General features: G+C 40.0%; 1 protein-coding gene across 8 annotated transcripts in view; it reads right to left on the bottom strand.

Moving 5' to 3' along the window:
• The window catches only part of TNIK (TRAF2 and NCK interacting kinase), a 412,271-nt gene that overhangs the window by 33,889 nt on the left and 359,604 nt on the right, over nt 1-18,778 (bottom strand). For 5 of the 8 annotated variants that reach the window (XM_082655677.1, XM_082655674.1, XM_082655673.1 and 2 more), the window contains 4 exons: nt 13,413-13,576; nt 11,283-11,380; nt 10,381-10,404; nt 4,681-4,865 (listed from right to left, as the gene is read on the bottom strand). In XM_082655677.1, coding sequence (XP_082511803.1) covers nt 4,681-4,865; nt 10,381-10,404; nt 11,283-11,380; nt 13,413-13,576 — 471 coding nt within the window. The remainder of the gene's footprint in view (nt 1-4,680; nt 4,866-10,380; nt 10,405-11,282; nt 11,381-13,412; nt 13,577-18,778) is intronic. The other 3 variants (XM_082655678.1, XM_082655675.1, XM_082655672.1) reach the window with 1 other exon arrangement.

Below are 18,778 nucleotides of genomic sequence, written 5' to 3' on the forward strand. Positions count from 1 at the left end.
GAGGGAGTAACATGGGAACTCTATACTATCTGCTCAATTTTTCTGTAACTCTAAAACTGTTCTAAAGAATACAGTTTATTAATAATAATTTTAAAAGGCAATGGTTTAAAAACACTAAGGCTAAAACAACTATAACATTTTATAGTTAAAATAATCCTTTGTTCTAAAAATTATTTTTCTGATATAGAGTCTGGGTAGGAAGAATCAGTTGTCTGAATTTCTATAAAGACTGTGAAAAACAAAACACATCAACTAATTAGAAAGAAAACTATAGAAAATTTACTGTAATTAGGTCACATGTTTAGAACAATAATCTCTAATTGGATTTGTCAAAGTGTTCCTGCAGGTATTGATTTAATTCAATTCAATATACATTTATCGAACACCTGCTACATGAAAGGCCCTTGGTTTGGCACTGGGTAGTGGATATAAAAGCTGAAGAAGACACGGTTCCTGAAACTACAGAGATTAGCATCTGGAAGAGCATAAAAAAACAACGCAAATACTCAAATGCACGGCAGATGTAAGTGAGAATGTGGGACAGAGGGAGAGGAGGTCATTCCAAGAAAAGACAACATTGGAAAAGTGCAAGGCATTCGGAAAGAATAATGAGAAGGTCAGTTCGGCTGGAGCATATGCTGTGACAGTCATGGGGCCTAGGAATGAAAAGAGTTGTAGGGCACTAGGGATACAGCACGACCACAAACACACTTCTACAACACGACTCAGACCAAAGACTGAACCAACGGACAGGACGGCTGAGAGGACGGCAGGCAAGAGGCGGCGTGGGCACAACAATAGCCTGGCTGGTGAACGGGGCCAGAACCATGGCTCTCTAGTGAGACTGGGAAAGAGGGGACATGTGGCTTTCAGTGTCCAGACTGCATTTTATGAGATTGTGCAAAACTCAGGGACTGCAATAGCAATAGGTGGTCCTAGTGATGAAGACCACGCCTCATATGTACTGATCCGAAGCATGTGCTGGCACCTGAGGGAAGAGACTGATACTGAAGGCTGCCTCTTCAGCTTGCTTGCGCTGATGCAAATCAGCTTACGTGCCTTTCATTCCCTCCCTCCTATTCTATAAAGCTTTTATGTTTTCCCTGATTATAAAAATAGTGCATGCTTAACATAAAATTGGGGCTATACATAAAATAAAATACTTTTGATTTGTATAATCCACAGGTAACCACTATTATAATTCCCCCTCACTCATTATTTTTCTATGCATGAGGCACTGGGAAATAGTGCAGTTGGTTAGTTATGGAATACAATCTTAGTTATGTGCACTCTTATAGGTTAAACCTCATACTATTAATATGAGGCCAACACTGTACATAGAAGAAGCTGTTGTTTTGCACATCAGGATCTCCAGCTGCTTGTCGGAATGGCTGTGCTCTATTTCTAAAAAGCTCTTTTGTATAGACTTCATGATAGTGAACTGTGTTGCAATATATTTATATAATTAATATAATATAGTAATTTTTTGCTTTAAAAAATACAGCACAAAATGTGACGGTTTACCTTAACAGTAGACAATAAAGATGATAAGAATGCATGTAAGAAGGAGTCTAACTCCGAAATGTCTTATTCCTAAAGAAACAATGGATTTTTTAATAGTATGAAGCTTCTCATGCTGTAGCAGAACAGACTGTATATGTTGGGTTGGCCCAAAAGTTCGTTTGGGTCTTTCCGTAAGCTCTTATGGAAAAACCCGAACGAACTTTTGGGCCAACCCAATATTTTATATTCACAAAAGTGCATATATTTGGCAAATTGGAATAAACACACACATACACATGCACACATCTGTATCCTGTTTCTTCTCTGAGTATGTTTCATATACAATTACATATTTTAAATGTTCTTTAATGGACAGTCATGTTAATCTGTTTAAAATTTAGCAATTCGTCGAGAGCCACGTCAAGTTTTGCCTCCACTGTAAGTATTCAACGAGAGCCCATGTATGACTTCTTGGGATTACAGTAATAGAGCCTCTGAATGCCTTTCCCAGTATCTAGCCTGTTCTCTTTCCAAATCACTTTGATGAAATGATTTCTCTCAAACGTGGCACCAATCATGTCACTCCCCAGCTCAGGAGATCTTCGACGGTTCCCCACTGGCTACATGATCCCGGTCTGGTTTCACTAGTCCAGACTTTCCCCCCGTCATACCATCTATATTCCCACCAAATGTAACCTCCTGTGCCTTTACTTCAACTCCCCCGACCTGGGATTCTAACATCACTCCGTGTTCCTTTCTACCTTGATGACAGTTATCTGTGTACATGTCTTTCCTCTGGATTAGGCTATAAACACTTTGAAGCCAGGATTTGCAATTTCAGTGCAGTGCAGTTAAGTGTAAATCAAAGTCACTGAAGACCAACTCTATTCCAGACACCAGACAAGGTGTTAAGAGTAGAGAGTAAATAAGGCTCAATCCTCACCCTCAAGGATCTCACAGCCCAGACAGGGAGACAACATGTAATAAATAACCTGATTCAAGGTACTCCATGAAATGGCAGGAATGCACAGGAGACACCATGCAGCACAGAGGAAGGGATGGGCTCTGCCTGTACGGGCTGGGCCGTGATAGGTGATTTCTAAAGGAACCAGAGAGTGCCAGACAGCAGAGAAAGTGCAGCACAGCATGGTATATTTAGGCCATTTTAGAAAGGTGGGGGAAGAGATGGACTTGCCTTTAGAGATACGAGGGTAAATACCACTAAGAGTCTTACAAAATATGACAGGAGGCTTAAAAACCAAATGCGATTTAACATCTCTTCCAAGGCTATTGGTTATTCTTCCAACTATTTATATTACTCTGAACTTCTCCATGTATAATTTTGTCTCTCTCCAACTAGAATGTAAACTTTTGGAAGGCAGAATTCATGTCCGCACTTCTTGAATGTCTCAAAGCCCTCAGTATGGGGTCTAGCACACAGTAGAAGTCTTACCAATCTTTTAAATTCACAATCCACCCTCATAGCTGTATGCTCAGTGCTTAAAGGGAATTCAAAACATCTGTTAGAAGAATGAACCAATGCTGAGTTAAGACAAAAACTGAAAGGACCAGCATATTTTGTGGCAATGTTCTGGATTAGTGATTTTGCCTCTAGAACAACTTTATTTGCTGTTCAAAAAGCAATTTAATGCAATTTGTTTCCAAATGTCATATTTTAGCATATTTATGGTTGTCAATAACTGGGTAATCAGCAGTAAAATAACAAGTATGGATTTTCAGCTATGATAATTGGACTTGTCTCTCAGAATTGCTTGTATGTAACGATCGTTAATCAATGGATGACATTTCCTGCTGACTGGGAGGCCCTGTCTCGCCAACCTCTGCTGGACAGGACTGTAATCTGTGGCCTGAAATGACATCTTCTCTATAGGGAGTAAATGTGGTGTGATGACCAACAGTGGTAGCTGAGTCAAAGAAATGGAAATGAAGGAGGAGTGAAGATGGAAAAGTTAGCATTGCTCTTTATCAAAGTTATGGCAAACCAGGGCTGGACACCTTGTGTTTATTTGGGAGAGGAAATGAGAGATGTATGTGAGTGTGACTGTATGAATATGTTTTTTTGAATTGGGGAAGTAATAGGGGAAGAGGAGAGGTTCTTTTCTAGGATCCAGTCTGATGAGAAAAAGGGAAAAGAAAAGAGAAGTAAAGGTTGTAAATACTAAGGGAAAGCTAGGTAGCTATAAATATCTAAAAATGAAGACTGTACGTGGTGCAGTCACAGGCTGCAGCAAAGAGGATCACATAAAAGAGACAATGGAGAAGATGAAGTAGAAAATCAGGGGTGTATTTAAGTCCAACACTCAGAAGCTTCTCTGCAGGTTTGTTCAACTCCTGATTGTTTTGCTGGGATGCTAACCCATGCTGCCTCCTGCATTCCACCTTAGTGGTGGTGGTGACAGTGAAATATACGTCTAATGTTGTCAGTTTTAACCCCTAAATGCCATTGCCTATAATTTTGCTCTTTAGTTCTAGGGTGTGGCTGTCAGTATCACTTGCCCAGAGATGACAGGAACCAAGAAAGCATCACCCAAGGGATGGTGAACGCCACAACAGCTCAGACAAAGCATATGCAGTCCTAGAAATGCTACATATTCTAAGTAACTGTGTCTAGGGAGAGGGGTGAAGATAGAACTATGCTCTAATAAAAACGTGAATCCCCAAAGTCAACTTTGCCCGAGACTCATAAATGATCTTATATTTAATTCATATTTCCTGTCCTTTTGTCTTGGAGACCTAACCTCTCCTGACCTACAGTGATGAAGCAGGTCTTGGGAGGGACCTCCCTGGTGGTCCAGGGGTTAAGACTTTGCCTTCCAATGCAGGGGGTGTGGGTTCGATCCCTGGTCAGTTAAGATCCCATAGGCCTCGGGGCCAAAAAACCAAAACATAGAAAAACAGAAACAGGGCTTCCCTGGTGGCGCAGTGGTTGGGAGTCCGTCTGCCAATGCAGGGGATGCAGGTTTGTGCCCCGGTCCGGGAAGATCCCACGTGCCGCGGAGCGGCTGGGCCCGTGAGCCATGGCCGCTGAGCCTGCGCGTCTGGAGCCTGTGCTCCGCAACTGGAGAGGCCACAACAGTGAGAGGCCCGCGTACCGCAAAAAAAAAACAAACCAAAAAAACCCCCCCGAAACAATATTGTAAAACGCAGGTCTCTTACATCAGTCTGGGTATGTCGCTGACAGCCACCGTCCCGTCCTGGGTCTCGCTCTCTCCATCTTCCTCCTCTTCATCACTGCTTTCCGACTCCTCACTCGAGGAGGAGTAATCCGTCACTTTCTTCAGTGGGCGGTTTGTTTCTTCAATCCGGAGTTCTCTTAATTCTTTGGCTAATGCCGTCAGATCCTACAAGAGAAAAGCGTGTCCAGCGTATATGAATTATAGAACGACCAAAGCTACGTCTCTCAGCAAGTCTCCGACTCAAGCAACAAGAAATAAACAAGAAAAAAAAGCTCTCTATAGAACTGTTACAAACATAGTTACTGCATGAAACCAAGAAAACGATGTTTGTAGCACGGAGAAACTAGAAAAGAAAGATGAAATAAATTTAAACTTTGTTCACAACCAATTGCTAGACTGAGACTGTTCGGTTCTGAATCTGCATGTGTATATATGTGTATGTGCACTGTGTGTGTACACATATATACAAACACTGGGTTCACATTTTATTTTGGGAAGGTGAAGTTGGTCACCCACCCTCATAGTTAATTACCCACAGGATTAGAAATTATTCCCCAGTATTTTGAGACTCCTGCCCAAGCCATAGTCATGGACTTTCTCCTCTTATGATTGCTACTGTACCAAAATCTAGCATCAGTCACAGAACAGAGCAATTCCCAAGGTTCCAGCTGCTACAATGACTCATTTGGTGTGTCATCATTCCCTGGACAGCCGAGGCACCACATCAAATAATGGCCCACCCCAAAGCCCAGTGCCACTGAAATTTAGAGCCACAGAGCTGAGTTAATCAAGAGGAACAACAACAAAATAAAACAAAAACAAAAAAGAGTTCTCTTCCAGGACGATAGGTGTTTCATTTTCTTTTGTTTGATATTGCGTCACCTGGCAGAAACCCTGGCGGAGAATACTGAAATGAATGTGCAAACACCAAAAGGAAGAGGTAAACTTTCAGTTTTCCATGAGTATGATGAAACCTTTAGCCTTATGGATGTGATGAGGTGGTATTTAATCACCAGGCACATGGCAGGCGGTGTGCTGAAGATCTGACTACCTTTTATTGTACATGCTTTCAGAGCAATGCAGAGGGAAGCAGTTCTGCTAAAGCATGGCCGCTCTCATTTGCATGGGTTAAACTGCCCTTGGCACACAGCATGCAAGTGAAGAAAAAGCAATTTGACATCAGTCTTACCATTTCTCCCTATATTAGTGACCCATGTGGGAATCAGAGCATTCAGTGAGAGACAGGGGATTAGGGAGAAAGAAACTCATTTGAAGATACTAAATCCCACAGTTTTCTTATGGCCATATTCTCTCTTTATTTCAATCCAGAAATGTATTTGCCCAATTCACCTGATGTAAGGTTAGAGCAATATAGGTGATCTAAATGACATCTGATAATCTATCCTGATAGGTTAGAAGAAAAGTTGTGATAAATGTGTGTAATTAAATTATAAATATAATTTTATTTTGAGAAGACAACAGATCATCCTGTTTCTTTACTGGTGCCTATATGCGAGGCATTAATGTATTGGTTAAGACTAAGGACAGAAAATGCTGCAGGTTTTTTATTTGGTCTAGAAATTTAGAAAGTTCAAGGTGTTACGTGAAGGATTCATTTCTTTCTAATTTCATAAAAATCAAAGGGACAGCAATGACAACTTTTACATTTGTTCTGTAGTCATTTGAATTGAAGCCCTTGGAAAAGGGAAGCTTTTGAAAATTCAAATTGTGCATTTTCCACCCAAACATGCTCGCTGGGCTTTTACACACATGCACACACACATGGCGTCAATCTCAGTGGATATAGTTATCCCATCCATGAAAGTGAAAATAAAATTGTATTAAAAAGACTCAAACTGTTTAAATATAATGTACACCATGAATGAAGAGGAAAATTACCACACAGAATTTTAGGCAAATTTATTTCCGGTTTCTTTGGTGATGGGCCAAAATAAGAAAAGCTAATGCTCAGATTTCAGCTTTTTACTTCTTATTTCCTCTTGACAATTGCCAGTGTTTATCTTTATCAAATTGACGAGAAAGTGAAGGGTATGCTACACTTGAGCACATTGGGAAAATAGTTTAGATATTTGTTAAAACAATTAATGAAAAAGGACATTATAATCCTCCAAACCAATAAAATAATTAAAAATTAGATAAATTTATTTTGTATTTTTCCTTCTCTATGTTAGGACCATGTATGTCTCATCAAATAACACAACTAGCATCTAAAATGTTACTTGTCATTAAAAAAATTTTTATTATAATTTAAAGAGAGAATATGGTTAAGAGAGTTTATTTCTAATGTCAGTAATTCTGAGTAAAATATAATAATATTAACTATGATTTATTTAAATTAATAATACATTTTCCCCATGGGTTGGTTTTCCTTATCACTGACATTTCAAAGCAAGACAAAGAAGATTTAAAAAAATCAAAACTATTTAGAAATATTTAGCTGGTCCAAAGTCCATTGATTTAAAGTAACTCTCACTTGTTAAAATCACCTAAATTTCTCCAAACACTGTATTTAGGAACACTTTTAAAGCTCTGACCTGCTTTATAATTTCACTTTTAATTAGAGGTTTTTTTTTTTTTTTTTTGGTTTCTGTGTTATTAAAAAGCTATCTTTCCTGAAACTTTAGAAATAATTGCAAATTCCTTTTAAGTTTAATTGGTAACAGCTTGGCAGGTGAGACATATATGAAAATCCCAAGGTACCAATAATGAGTAACTCAAAACTAATACCCCAGCCAAAGAAAATTAATCTTCCATTGCCCATAGTCTGTGTGTTTAGCTGAAGTTTTGTTCCTTATCCATCCACCCTGGAAAAGCTTAGAATAGCAAAGTTATAGGAAAGAGACATGATCTAAAACTGACACCATTGTGTTCAGATCCATTTTCGTATGTTTTATTTTCTGACAATACCAATCTTCTCCATATAATGAGTTTTTGTGGTAATTTATTGCTTGACTGTCTCAAGCCTGGAGCTAAAAAGTATTAAAAAGAGGAAAAAGTGCTATTTACAATAAAAATATTTGAGAATGTATAACTGAAAAAGAAATATGGCAAAATGTTAAGCTTTTTGACTAGAGAGTAAAGATATTTAAGGGGCTCTCACCCAAAGGTTTCTTTCATGTAACACTTTTTAGAATCAACTTGATATAATTTTTCTTTCAAAAAGGCTTATTTCATCTGACAATTATGCATACTCTGCTTTAAAAGGTGCTCTTTTGGGTATCTTTTTAAAAACAATATAGTTTATGCAAATTTTAGTTCAATTTTTTAAACTATTAAAATAATAGTTAAAGATTTTAAAGTTGTTTTGTTCTTTACATATTAAAATAATTCATTTCCTTTTTAGGAAATCTAAAGATATGACTTGGGGAAGTCACTTGACTTCGAATCTTCAACTGAGGGAAAAAAGGTTTGTTCCAGTTCTGTCCAGTCTATGGATGTGCTCTGGAATTTGTCAGATTTCTACATACAATACAAAAGTGGTGGTAAAGCCAGTGTTTGCTTATGTATCTAATCTTCATGACATCTATTTAATTGTGCTAAAGTAAAAAGAATATTTATTTTGGAGGGTTGTATTAAATAATCACAGACTACGCTGTACAATCTCATGCCCCATAGGAAGGAATGCCAAATGCATGGACACTCCCCCAGACTGACTTTTATGGAACTCAAATAATTAAATTAGCAATAACAAGCAATATGTTTTTGGCATTTTAAGACTGCTCATTTCAAACTCGGGTTATCTAAATGGCATATCAGTCATGGTGGATGGAAGCCATCTTAAAACCTAGGAATGGAGATGGGAGAGAGATTTAACTCAAGGTGTTTTGACTGTGGCACTACTGCCATTTGGGGTGGATAAGTCTCTATTGTAGGTTGTTTTCCTGTGCACTGTAGGTTGTTTAGCAGCAGCTCTCCGCTCTACACACAAGACGCCAGCAGCACCGCTTCCCACCTCCAAGTTGTGACAACCAAACTGACTCCAGACTTTCCCAAATGTCTCCTAAGGGAAGGGGAGTTGCGGGGGGGATACTCATCCCTGGTCGAGGACCACTGGGTTAGGTAGAACCAAGGAATCCTGTGTTTTGGATCAGTGATACTCAAGGGGTAGGGTTAGAAGAATCATGTGGAGGGCTTTTTCCAGTCATCCATGGCTCTAGAGATTTTGGTGTACAGCTTACACCCCCTCAATTATTTGTACCTCTGTTGCCTACCTCTCATCTCTGTCCAGTGTGCTAGAGTATATCCTGAAATAAATAAAGCAATTTTTAAAAGCCTAAAATATCCTGGGTTAACCAGATGAAATCCCTGAGAGCCCTTTCCCTCATGACAGCCACCGCCAAGCTAATTTCTGGACTCATAAGAGGAAACCTTGAGCTGTGCACACACACGACCATTTTATTGGCAGCCTGAGCACCAGAACCGTTTGGGAGAAAACTGATAAAATTTGTGATAATCCCTGAAGGCTGTAGCACAGAGCAATTAAAAACATTTCCCTTTTTTCTTTCTATAATGCCATCCACACATTGTAGACGTGTAGAATCTTTTTTATATAAGCAATAATTCTTTAACTATGATAATGACTTTCTAAATCACGCTGAATGGTGAGGCGGTCATAATTCTGAAAAAGTGACGCTTTTTGGTAAAGATCAGACACATTAGAAACGTGCTTCTTCCACCAGAATAGCTCCGCGCCTCAGGCCCTGGCTTTACATAGCGCTTCACACTTCAGAAAATGCTCCTGCACTCATGATCTTGAGTGAACCTAAACAATCTTGTGAGCGAGGAAAGGCAGGTGTTTTTATCCCCATTTTACAGATGAAACTGGCCCAGAGAGTTCGTGAGACTGGCCCCTCCAGTTATTTATTGGGGGAGCCAGAATCTGAAGGCAGCTTGTTCACTCCCAAAGCCTGTGCTTTTTCTACATCATTTCACAAAAACGGTGCTCAGCCTTAAAGCCATAATGCTAGCCTTCAGATTCCATGCGGTTAGGGCTCTTTGCAGAAGGCCTCTCTCTTCCAAAACAACTCCACTACGCTGTATTCATGCAGGTCTGACAAACAGCAGTGAGGCAGTCATCCTTCTTAGCAAGCTACTTAAGATTGGCAAAGCCATATATTTTTCTAATGGAAAAATGTCACCACAGATAAGGAAATCAAGTTACTTAACTCGCCAGGATTCATTAACTAAAGTTGACGTTGCTGCTGACGCTGTAGTTAATGTCCCACAAATTAATCTAACAATACCCGGTAACTCCTTGTTCACAAATCACACACTATAAATGGGGACGACCCTAGAATGATGTCTCTTTTCTTTGTTAGTAAAACTGCCATCCCCTAGCAAGGCTGGCGAGTGCAGGTTAAAAGCTCAGGCTTTGCTACTGGAAGATACTAGGATGAGAAACAGTGCCAATAACAAAGCACCGATGCTTATCTTTAGCTAGACTGGAACGCTGGAAAAGTGACATTTGACTGGAGCTATACACAGTGTCTGAGGGGCTCAGGCTGGCTTCTGTGAAAGGGCTCTCCTCTCAGCAGGTCACTCCAAAGGAATGAACTTTCATCTGTGATCCAATTGGCCACCTTTCTGAATATCAGCCTCAGGAAGTCAGTTTATATTTACATCTTGTGAAAGCATGACCAAGCAAATAGGTAATACTAACCTCATCTATAGCTTTCTTATAGCTCTGAGATAAGAGGAAACCAATCCAGAAGAATCCACATGAGGGGGAAAAGCCGGAAGAAAGGCAGCAGGTTAGACACAAAATGGAAATTGTTAGTACACAACTGATAAATGCAAAAAGGGCAAGAAGAACCTCAACCCAGAATGGTGTGAATGCCCTTCATTGTTACCCTCACTGTACTTCCTTACTTTAAAATGTAAAAAAATAAAGTAAACGAAAACATCTTCACATCCATTTCACAGAAAAGATTCTTGGAAAATTTAAATAAAATAAGTATATAATAACTCATTCCAAATTAATTTTCAAATTTCCACCTCCATCCTCTTATTTCTTTCTTTAAGGCTATTTGGGGTCTGACGTGTTACAGCAATGAAGCTAGATTTCAGGCTGTCAGCCCCCTATCAGACCATGCTTATCAAGTTTTGGTCTAGAAAATACAGTCCTAGAGCAGCAGAAATGCAGCAGAAAAATTGTAGTATTAATTCATGTGGAAAATAATATAGGAAAAGGCTAAAGTAAAAAGAATATACAAGAAAAATCCATAGGAAGTGCCCAAATATTCTTAATTGTTACTTTCAACATCTTTTCGCTAAAGCTGTTGAGTAGAAATTATGGAATAATGTGAGTTATTTCTCTTCCTGTCTTATTCTGTAACATAGTGCTAATGATCAGCAAAATAACCAAAAGTAGATAAGCAACCCAAGATCTGTTCATTTCTTTCCTAATCAGGTATGACTTCCTTCCAGATGCTCCTAGCATCCGTTCTTATTAATCTCAACATTTTTTGTTTCATAGTCATGAGTGCATCCCCAACCACTTTATCCTGCGGGTTCTCTGGGAAATTAAAAGAGTTCAAAACTGTTTGAGAGAAAAGCACTCACAGCCGGTCGACTAGGTCGGGTAATTTCCCTGGATTCTTCAGGTTTCACCTTGGAAGGCTCATGGGGGAGCACAGGTGATCCTTCCGACTTACTGTTGGCTAGAGGAAAAAAACAGAGGGCCAAGAAAGATAATGACCGTCAGAAGGTGCTGGCTCAAGTTCTGGAGTTCTGTGGTGAGTCAGCCTTGGAAATGACTCAGCGGACACCTCATTCACTTAGGCAAATCCTCAAGCACATCCGTGAAAAATCAGTAAATGTTCAGGCAATCAAAATCAGCCATACGCAGTTAGTCTTTTAACCTGGAGGTCACTGGTAATTATATGAAAAACTAGCCAGCACCGCCATTTACTGAGCACTAATTCTGTGTCAGGCTTAGTGCTAAACGCTTTCTATGTCAATTGTCTCGTTGAATCCTTGCTCCAACCCAATGACGTGGCACTGTTTTCCTGTACGACAGTTGAACACAGAGAGATGACACAACTAGCCTAAGGTTACACTGAAGTTAGGTGCAGAGCTGGGGTTCTGTATGATTTCTCAAAGTCCTATTCTCAATTATCATACTAAACCAGCCTCCGAGCTAGCATCCTATGTTTGATTTCTTCCTTTACCACTTACCCATCAGGATAAGATTTTCTGATGAACTGTTGTAGAAAAAAGTAGAAACCTGTTTTATTTGGAGGAACGATTTTTAAATGGGGGGAGGAAAGGGGAGTTGTCTAGGGTGAGGGCAGGAAGGAGAGTGTTGGTGATAAAGCGGAAGGGCCCTAGAATAGAGGTTACAGAGCAAGGGCTGGGGGAGGGCTGCCTGACAGCTACAAGCGAAGAGCATCCCTCTGATTTATGAGTTTATAGGTAGAGAAGCAGCAATCTAAGGTGGGAGAGATTCTTTTGTTTGGTTTCAAAGTGGTCTTTCCTGGGTAGGGATACACCAGGGATATGAGTGCTTTTAACCCAGGAAAACTAAAGGCCAAAGGAAAGAAGATAAGAATTAAACCTGAACCAGATCAGAGAATTAAAATGGTATACCTATGTTTGGTTTTCTTTAGCATTTGCTCTAACTAAGCAAATTAAGTTGCTTATGAATAGAAAAAAGGTAAGGGAATGGCAGTTTTCCAAAGTAAGTAACTTTATATCTGGATCAAGGCAACAAAAGTATACATAGCTCCGGGTGGTGCCACTGATGTCAGAAGACTGCACATAGGGGCAGCCACAGGCCAGTTCCTATCCCAATTCATAGACACAAGCATTGCACGTCTGACATCGACCTTTCCAAAATGTACATACATTTGAGTTTACTCAAAGAAATATTAGAAGGTAAAGTATAATTGTGTCTAATGAAGAGGCTAAGCGAGAATAAAGAACTGGTGATTTTCATTAGGCAGAGTAATTTATAAGTGTTTTCCAAATTGCACTTCAAAAAAATCCCGGTCTTTATTACTTGGAGGCCAAATTATCTTCTGAAGAAGATTATGCAGAAAGAGTACATTTTGATTAGCTATAAACAATAGGTTATCATGTATAATTAGCTGGACACATTAATGTTTTTCACAAGCTTCCTCATTAATGAAAACTAAGCAATGAAGAATGACTTGAATTAAATGGTCAGAGAGGCTAATTTTTACCTCTCTAATAGGAAAAACCAGAAGAGTCAAGTGTACTTCTTAAGTCATAGATTTTATATCTTCTCTCAAGTGTATATTTATTCTACATTAGCCTTTATTAACTTTCCCTTTGAAAAATACCTTGTATTCTGAACACAGTTGACACAAGGGGAAGAGGATACTTGGGGGTCCATGAAACTCTAACCAATCAATCAAATGGAAATGGAAATGCAGGTGACTGATGACTACGTTTTCAAGTAAGACCAATATTCTGTGATCTCCCTGGCGAACACTGGTATCTGCAATTAGAAAGCATTTAGTCCACACTGATGTCACACATATAACTGGGGATGGTGGTCCACTCCCCTAAGGAGACTGAGGCTGAGAGCAGTTAAGTGGCTCTTCAGCATCACACAGTGGTGGCCACGCCAGGACCAGAAGTCCTAGAAGTCAGGAAGTAATCTGGTTCCCTGTGCATGGCTCTCCTCCTCAGGGAATGCTGTCCTGGAAAGGTAGGGGAAAGCGTTACCTCGAACCCTGGTCCGTTCACTGGATCCTGCTTGTGACCCAGGTTGAGAGCCTCCTTGGGAGCTGGGCTGGGAGCTAGGGGTGCTGGAGCTGGAGGAACTGCCACTGCTCGTCCTCTGCAAGGGGCTCTCCACGATGGGCTCAGTTCTCCGGAGGTCAGGGTTGCTGCATGGACAGCAGAGCACAGAGATTACACTCTCAAGACCTTGCCACTGGTAGACACAAGCATAGTCCAGCCCCATCCCCAGTACAAAGGGGTAAAGAGAGTACCTATATGACCTTGCATTACAGGGGTCAATGGTAATGACAGTCATGCTATCCTCTGTGGAGCTCCTGGCCAGATTCTGCATCTGGACGGGAAGAACTCTTGACCCAACTCCTGGGTCATCACACCAAACGTATTAGCTCTGAAATGGTGAATCTTTAAAGGAGGCTTTCTTTTAAACCCCTTTTCCTATTCTCATTGTAAAACACTTGAAAATATTACAAGATAAAATTAAGGAAGCAATGCATGCAACCTCTGAATCAAGAGATATTCAACTATATTTTACTGGATGGAATATTATCTTCTAGTCTTTTTACTTTTGTATGTATGGAAGCACACTGTATATTCAATTTTGTGTCTTGTTTTTTTCCCCTTTAGACTGCATTGAGAGCAGCTTCTTATGCTTCTAAAAACAATAAAAGCTGCATAGTATTCCATAATATAGATAAATTAGTTCAACCATTCTCCTATTGTTAGGTGCTTCCAATACATTGCTATTATACATAACAGTGAAATAACCATCTAGATGCATACAAATATTCACAATCACATCTCTCCTAGAACTGGAATTCTTGGGTGGAATGGCATGAACTTAGGTATGTATGTGCACATATATATGTATGTGAATGTATAAACATACTGCCAGGTTTCACTGAAGTGTATGAGATGATCCATCTCACTGAATTCTTACCAGGTTTTATTATGAACAGCTAACTAATTTGTAAAAAATTTTCTTGTTGCTTTAGTGCAGTTTTTAAAAATTAAGTGAAGTAAGTCAGAAAGAGAAAAACAAATACCATATGCTAATACATATATATGGAATAAAAAAAAATGTTCTGAAGAACCTAGGGGCAGGACAGGAATAAAGACGCAGATGTAAAGAACGGACTTGAGGGCATGGGGAGGGGGAAGGGTAAGCTGGGACGAAGTGAGAGAGTGGCATGGACATATATACACTCCCAAATGTAAAATAGATAGCTAGTGGGAAGCAGCCGCATAGCACAGGGAGATCAGCTCCATGCTCTGTGACCACCTAGAGGGGTGAGATTGGGAGGGTGGGAGGGAGATACGAGAGGGAGGAGATATGGGGATATATGTATATGTATAGCTGATTCACTTTGTTATACAGCAGAAACTAACACAACATTGTAAAGCAATTATACTCCAATAAAGGTGTTATTAAAAAAATGTAATTCTATGCTTTCCTTTTGCTCTGCCCATTTCAGGAGTATTAAGTGGGTAACAGGTACTCTGCACTGCGTTGGGTGTCAGACGCTTCATGTATAAATGTGAAAATAATATGGTCCCTTCCCTGGAGACACTTGCAGTTTGGTCTGTTAAAATCTGGCCACAAAATGGCATCATTAAAGCAGCAACTAAAGCAAATAATTTTTTTCTGAAAACACAAGAGTCTTGCTTTGCAGTAACGTATTTGGCGAAAATATTTGGTCGAGTTGCAAAAATTCTTAAATATTGGGTTATTGGAAGACATGGCTGGTGGTCTTGGAAAACAAGTGAAAATAAAATATGTCCTTATAATTTATTAATTTTGATCATACAAATGTAGAATTTATGACAATATTCACCTCTTAAATTTTTTTATGGTAAAGGGGTTGCTAAGTCAACCTAACAGTAAAACTGACTGCAGAAGTGAGTGCTGGTAAACTTAAGGAAAACTTTAAAAAGTCTTGATATTTTTATGGCACTCCTTTGAGTAGTAATTATTTTTGTGAAAACTGTTAGCATTTAATTGATTGAAATAGATTTGAATCCATAATGGAAATACCCTCCCTCCTGTTTGGAGAATACCTAAAATGATAAATGTGTGATACTTCTGCAATATGCCACCTTTCAAATTTTTCATTTTTTTTTTCCAAAAGAAACAATCCTATCTCCTTTCATTCCCAAATAATGAATTCTTCCCCACTGCCCTCTTTCATTAAACAGTAGTGGTCAAGAATTATTTATGTATAATTAATAAATTCTAAAAATATTTTTTCTAAAAATTATATTACAGGTCAAGGGTGATGGGCATACTAAGGTTTCTTGGTGGTTGCTCTCATTTTGTGGAGATGTAATGTAGTGTTCTTTGTATGAAAAAAAAAATCTACGAAGAGAATACAGTTCAGTGAGTTCTGAGTATTTTCCCTGGCAGCTGTGGTGTGGTAGCAGGATCCAGCTCTTTGCTCGAACACAGCACTCCTTTGATCATTTAACCAAAACCTTTCTATTAAATACCTGCTTTGTGAGACCAGTGGACCAGTTTGAGGGATGGAGGAGAGTACAGGTCACAGGGCAGACAGTCAAGGTACAACATAATCCTAGAGGTGAGACATGTGCGGTGGAGACAACAGCCAGCAAGGCAAAACTCCATGTGCTGTGCGAGCATCTGCAAATGGTGTTGGAGTTTACGAAACAAGGCATGCAGCCTAGAGTGGTCAACAGTGGTGTCAGGAAGGAGACAGGACTTGATTAGGCTTCAGAGGGGTGGGGGAAGGGTGAGAGCAGACATCGACTGGGGTTTTCCTGGGGCTTGTTGATGTAAAGAGGACGCCACCCTGACTGGGGACCAAGTCTGCGTTAGGAAACCCCGGAAGAGTGGGTCATCAGAAGAAATGGGCGGCTTATGCAGCAATGGCCTTAACGTCTGGCAGAGAACATGGGCCAGCTTATGAATGACTGGTCAGGATGGAGGCAGGCTGACCAGATAGGAGGCTGCTGCCACGTTAGATGATAAGGCCCAGGCCAGGGCTGTCCTGGCATAAAAGAGTGGCCTGGGTATCAGCAGAACCAGCGGGATGAGCCTGCGTCTCTGACTGGGGCTCAAGGGCCTCTTTCAGTGTGAAGTTAATTGGATCCCATGGGCATTAAATCCCTGACCTGGGCCTTGTTAGTACAAGTCCCCCTCCAACTGGAGCTAACCAGTGTGGGTGCTGATCTTAATAGGGTGCTATTTTTGCTGCTGGAGTCTGAAAGAAGTGTTTAGTGTCTAGGTAACCACACATAGAAAGAGGGAAACCTTTAAAATGCTTTTCTACCTTATTTGCTTTTTTGGTGAAATATGAGTGTTTTGAGAAAATGTCACACTGTTCATATTTTTCTCTTCCTTATTATGTTGTAATTTAGTCTGGCCTAGGGGCCAAGGGGGCTGAGATAAATGCTCTTAGCGGGGATCAATTTCAGAAGAATTCCATGAAATAACAGATTTCCCTTGTCCATATACTAACTGAGCCTACTGAGATCCAAATGTGTAAAAACTTGAAAACATTCATATAGATTTCTTTAAATGCTAACTGTTAGCTCAGACATTTGCCATCCTGCAGAGAATGCTGTTTGGTCTATAAAACACACAGTAAAGTGAAAATTATTCCATTTACTTGAGTCATAGAAAAAAGTCAAAACAGAAAATTAGGATTACAAAGTGATTTCTTGGCCCAAATACTAGGGCCAAGTCTATAATTAACTGGCTGCCCACCAAAATTCATTTTACTTTGTTCTTTGATGACATAGCAAATGAGAACAAACAAGCCATAAGAAGACAGGTTTGGGATGGGTTGGAGAATTATTTTTTGAAATTAAGCATTTAGTCATTGGGTTTTGACTGGGTGTTATTGGATTAATTTAAATCTTTTCATACTCTGAATGTACTTGTTTAATCAAATTTTAATGTGCTTTAAAAGAACACATGAATCAAAGTTAAATGTTAAAGTGCATGGAAGGTTTTAAAACAGAAATTTAAAAAATGAACAAATCAAATCACGGTTTAAACTCAACTGTTCACCTTGACATTTAAGGCAGTATAAGGCATTTGGGAGTCTATACAGTATTGCAAAGGACAAAATATTTAAAAGCAACCCTTTTTTTTTTTATGGCTTTATGGATGGGCAGTTGTCTGACAAATGGTACAAAAAGAACTATGAGGACTTTATTAGAACCAATAGAAAGTAAGACAGTCTCTGTGTTCAGTAACAGCCTCCCTCCCACTCCGCTCCCACCACCCGTGAATCACATCTCCCCTTGTCTGTGCCCCTGTGAATTTCCTTTACACACTGACTCTGGGCTTGGCCATGTGACTTGTGGTTGCCAATGGGACATCAGTAAAGATGACAGAAGCAAAGCCTTCAAAAGTGCTTGTTTATTGGGGCTTTCCCTCTTGGGATGCTGTCCCGAAATCACCAAACAGTCAAGAAGCCCAGGATGAAAGACCACGTGAAGGTACAGCTGACCTATCAGCTCAGTGCAGCTGCAGAAGCAAGCCCAGGTGAGACCAGTGGAACAACTTTGCAGCCAACCCACAGAATCGTGCACAATAAGAAATTGTTACTATCTCAGGCCACTATGTCTTGGCACGCTTTATTATGCAACAAAGGTGAACTAAAGCCATCTCTAGCACAGTAAATATTCCAAATCCCAAAACGTTTTAAAATGCAATCCAATCTAGAGTTGCAAAGTCTGATTCACATTTTTTTTGCGGTACGCGTGCCTCTCACTGTTGTGGCCTCTCCCATTGCGGAGCACAGGCTCCGGACGCGCAGGCTCAGCGGCCATGGCTCACGGGTCCAGCCGCTCCACAGCATGTGGGATCTTCCTGGACCGGGGCACGAACCCGCATCCCCTGCATCGGCAGGCGGACTCTCAACCACTGTGCCACCAGGGAAGCCCCAATTCACATATTAAATGCTGGTCACTTAGAGATACGTGACAGCAAGGAACAGGCTTGTTGGGCAGATTGTTTCACAAGGCAGAGATAGGGATTCTCCATCCTCCCCCTCCCCTGCAATGCCTCTGACTTTCATTGCAGGTAAATAATTATTACCTCTTAGCTCACTTCCTCTCTACCTTTTCTGTAAGCAGAAAAACATTAGTTGTCTTCACAAGGTCTGCGTTCTTTGTAAAAAGTACAATGTTTAAGAGGTTCCAAGGGAAAAGCACATGCTTTGCAAACCACTGACCATCAAACACCAGTTATCTTAGGGCCTTAATATCATTAAAATAACATTTCAGAGGGAACAAAGAGCTGCTTTTTATTTGGCTATAGAATGACAGTTCTCTTTCTTTTTGGTTGAGAGAGGGAAAAAGATTTAAAGTTGAAACGATGCTTG

The sequence above is a fragment of the Grampus griseus genome (assembly GCF_964374135.1).
Source record: "Grampus griseus genome assembly, chromosome: 5".
NCBI classification, from domain to species: domain Eukaryota; kingdom Metazoa; phylum Chordata; class Mammalia; order Artiodactyla; family Delphinidae; genus Grampus; species Grampus griseus.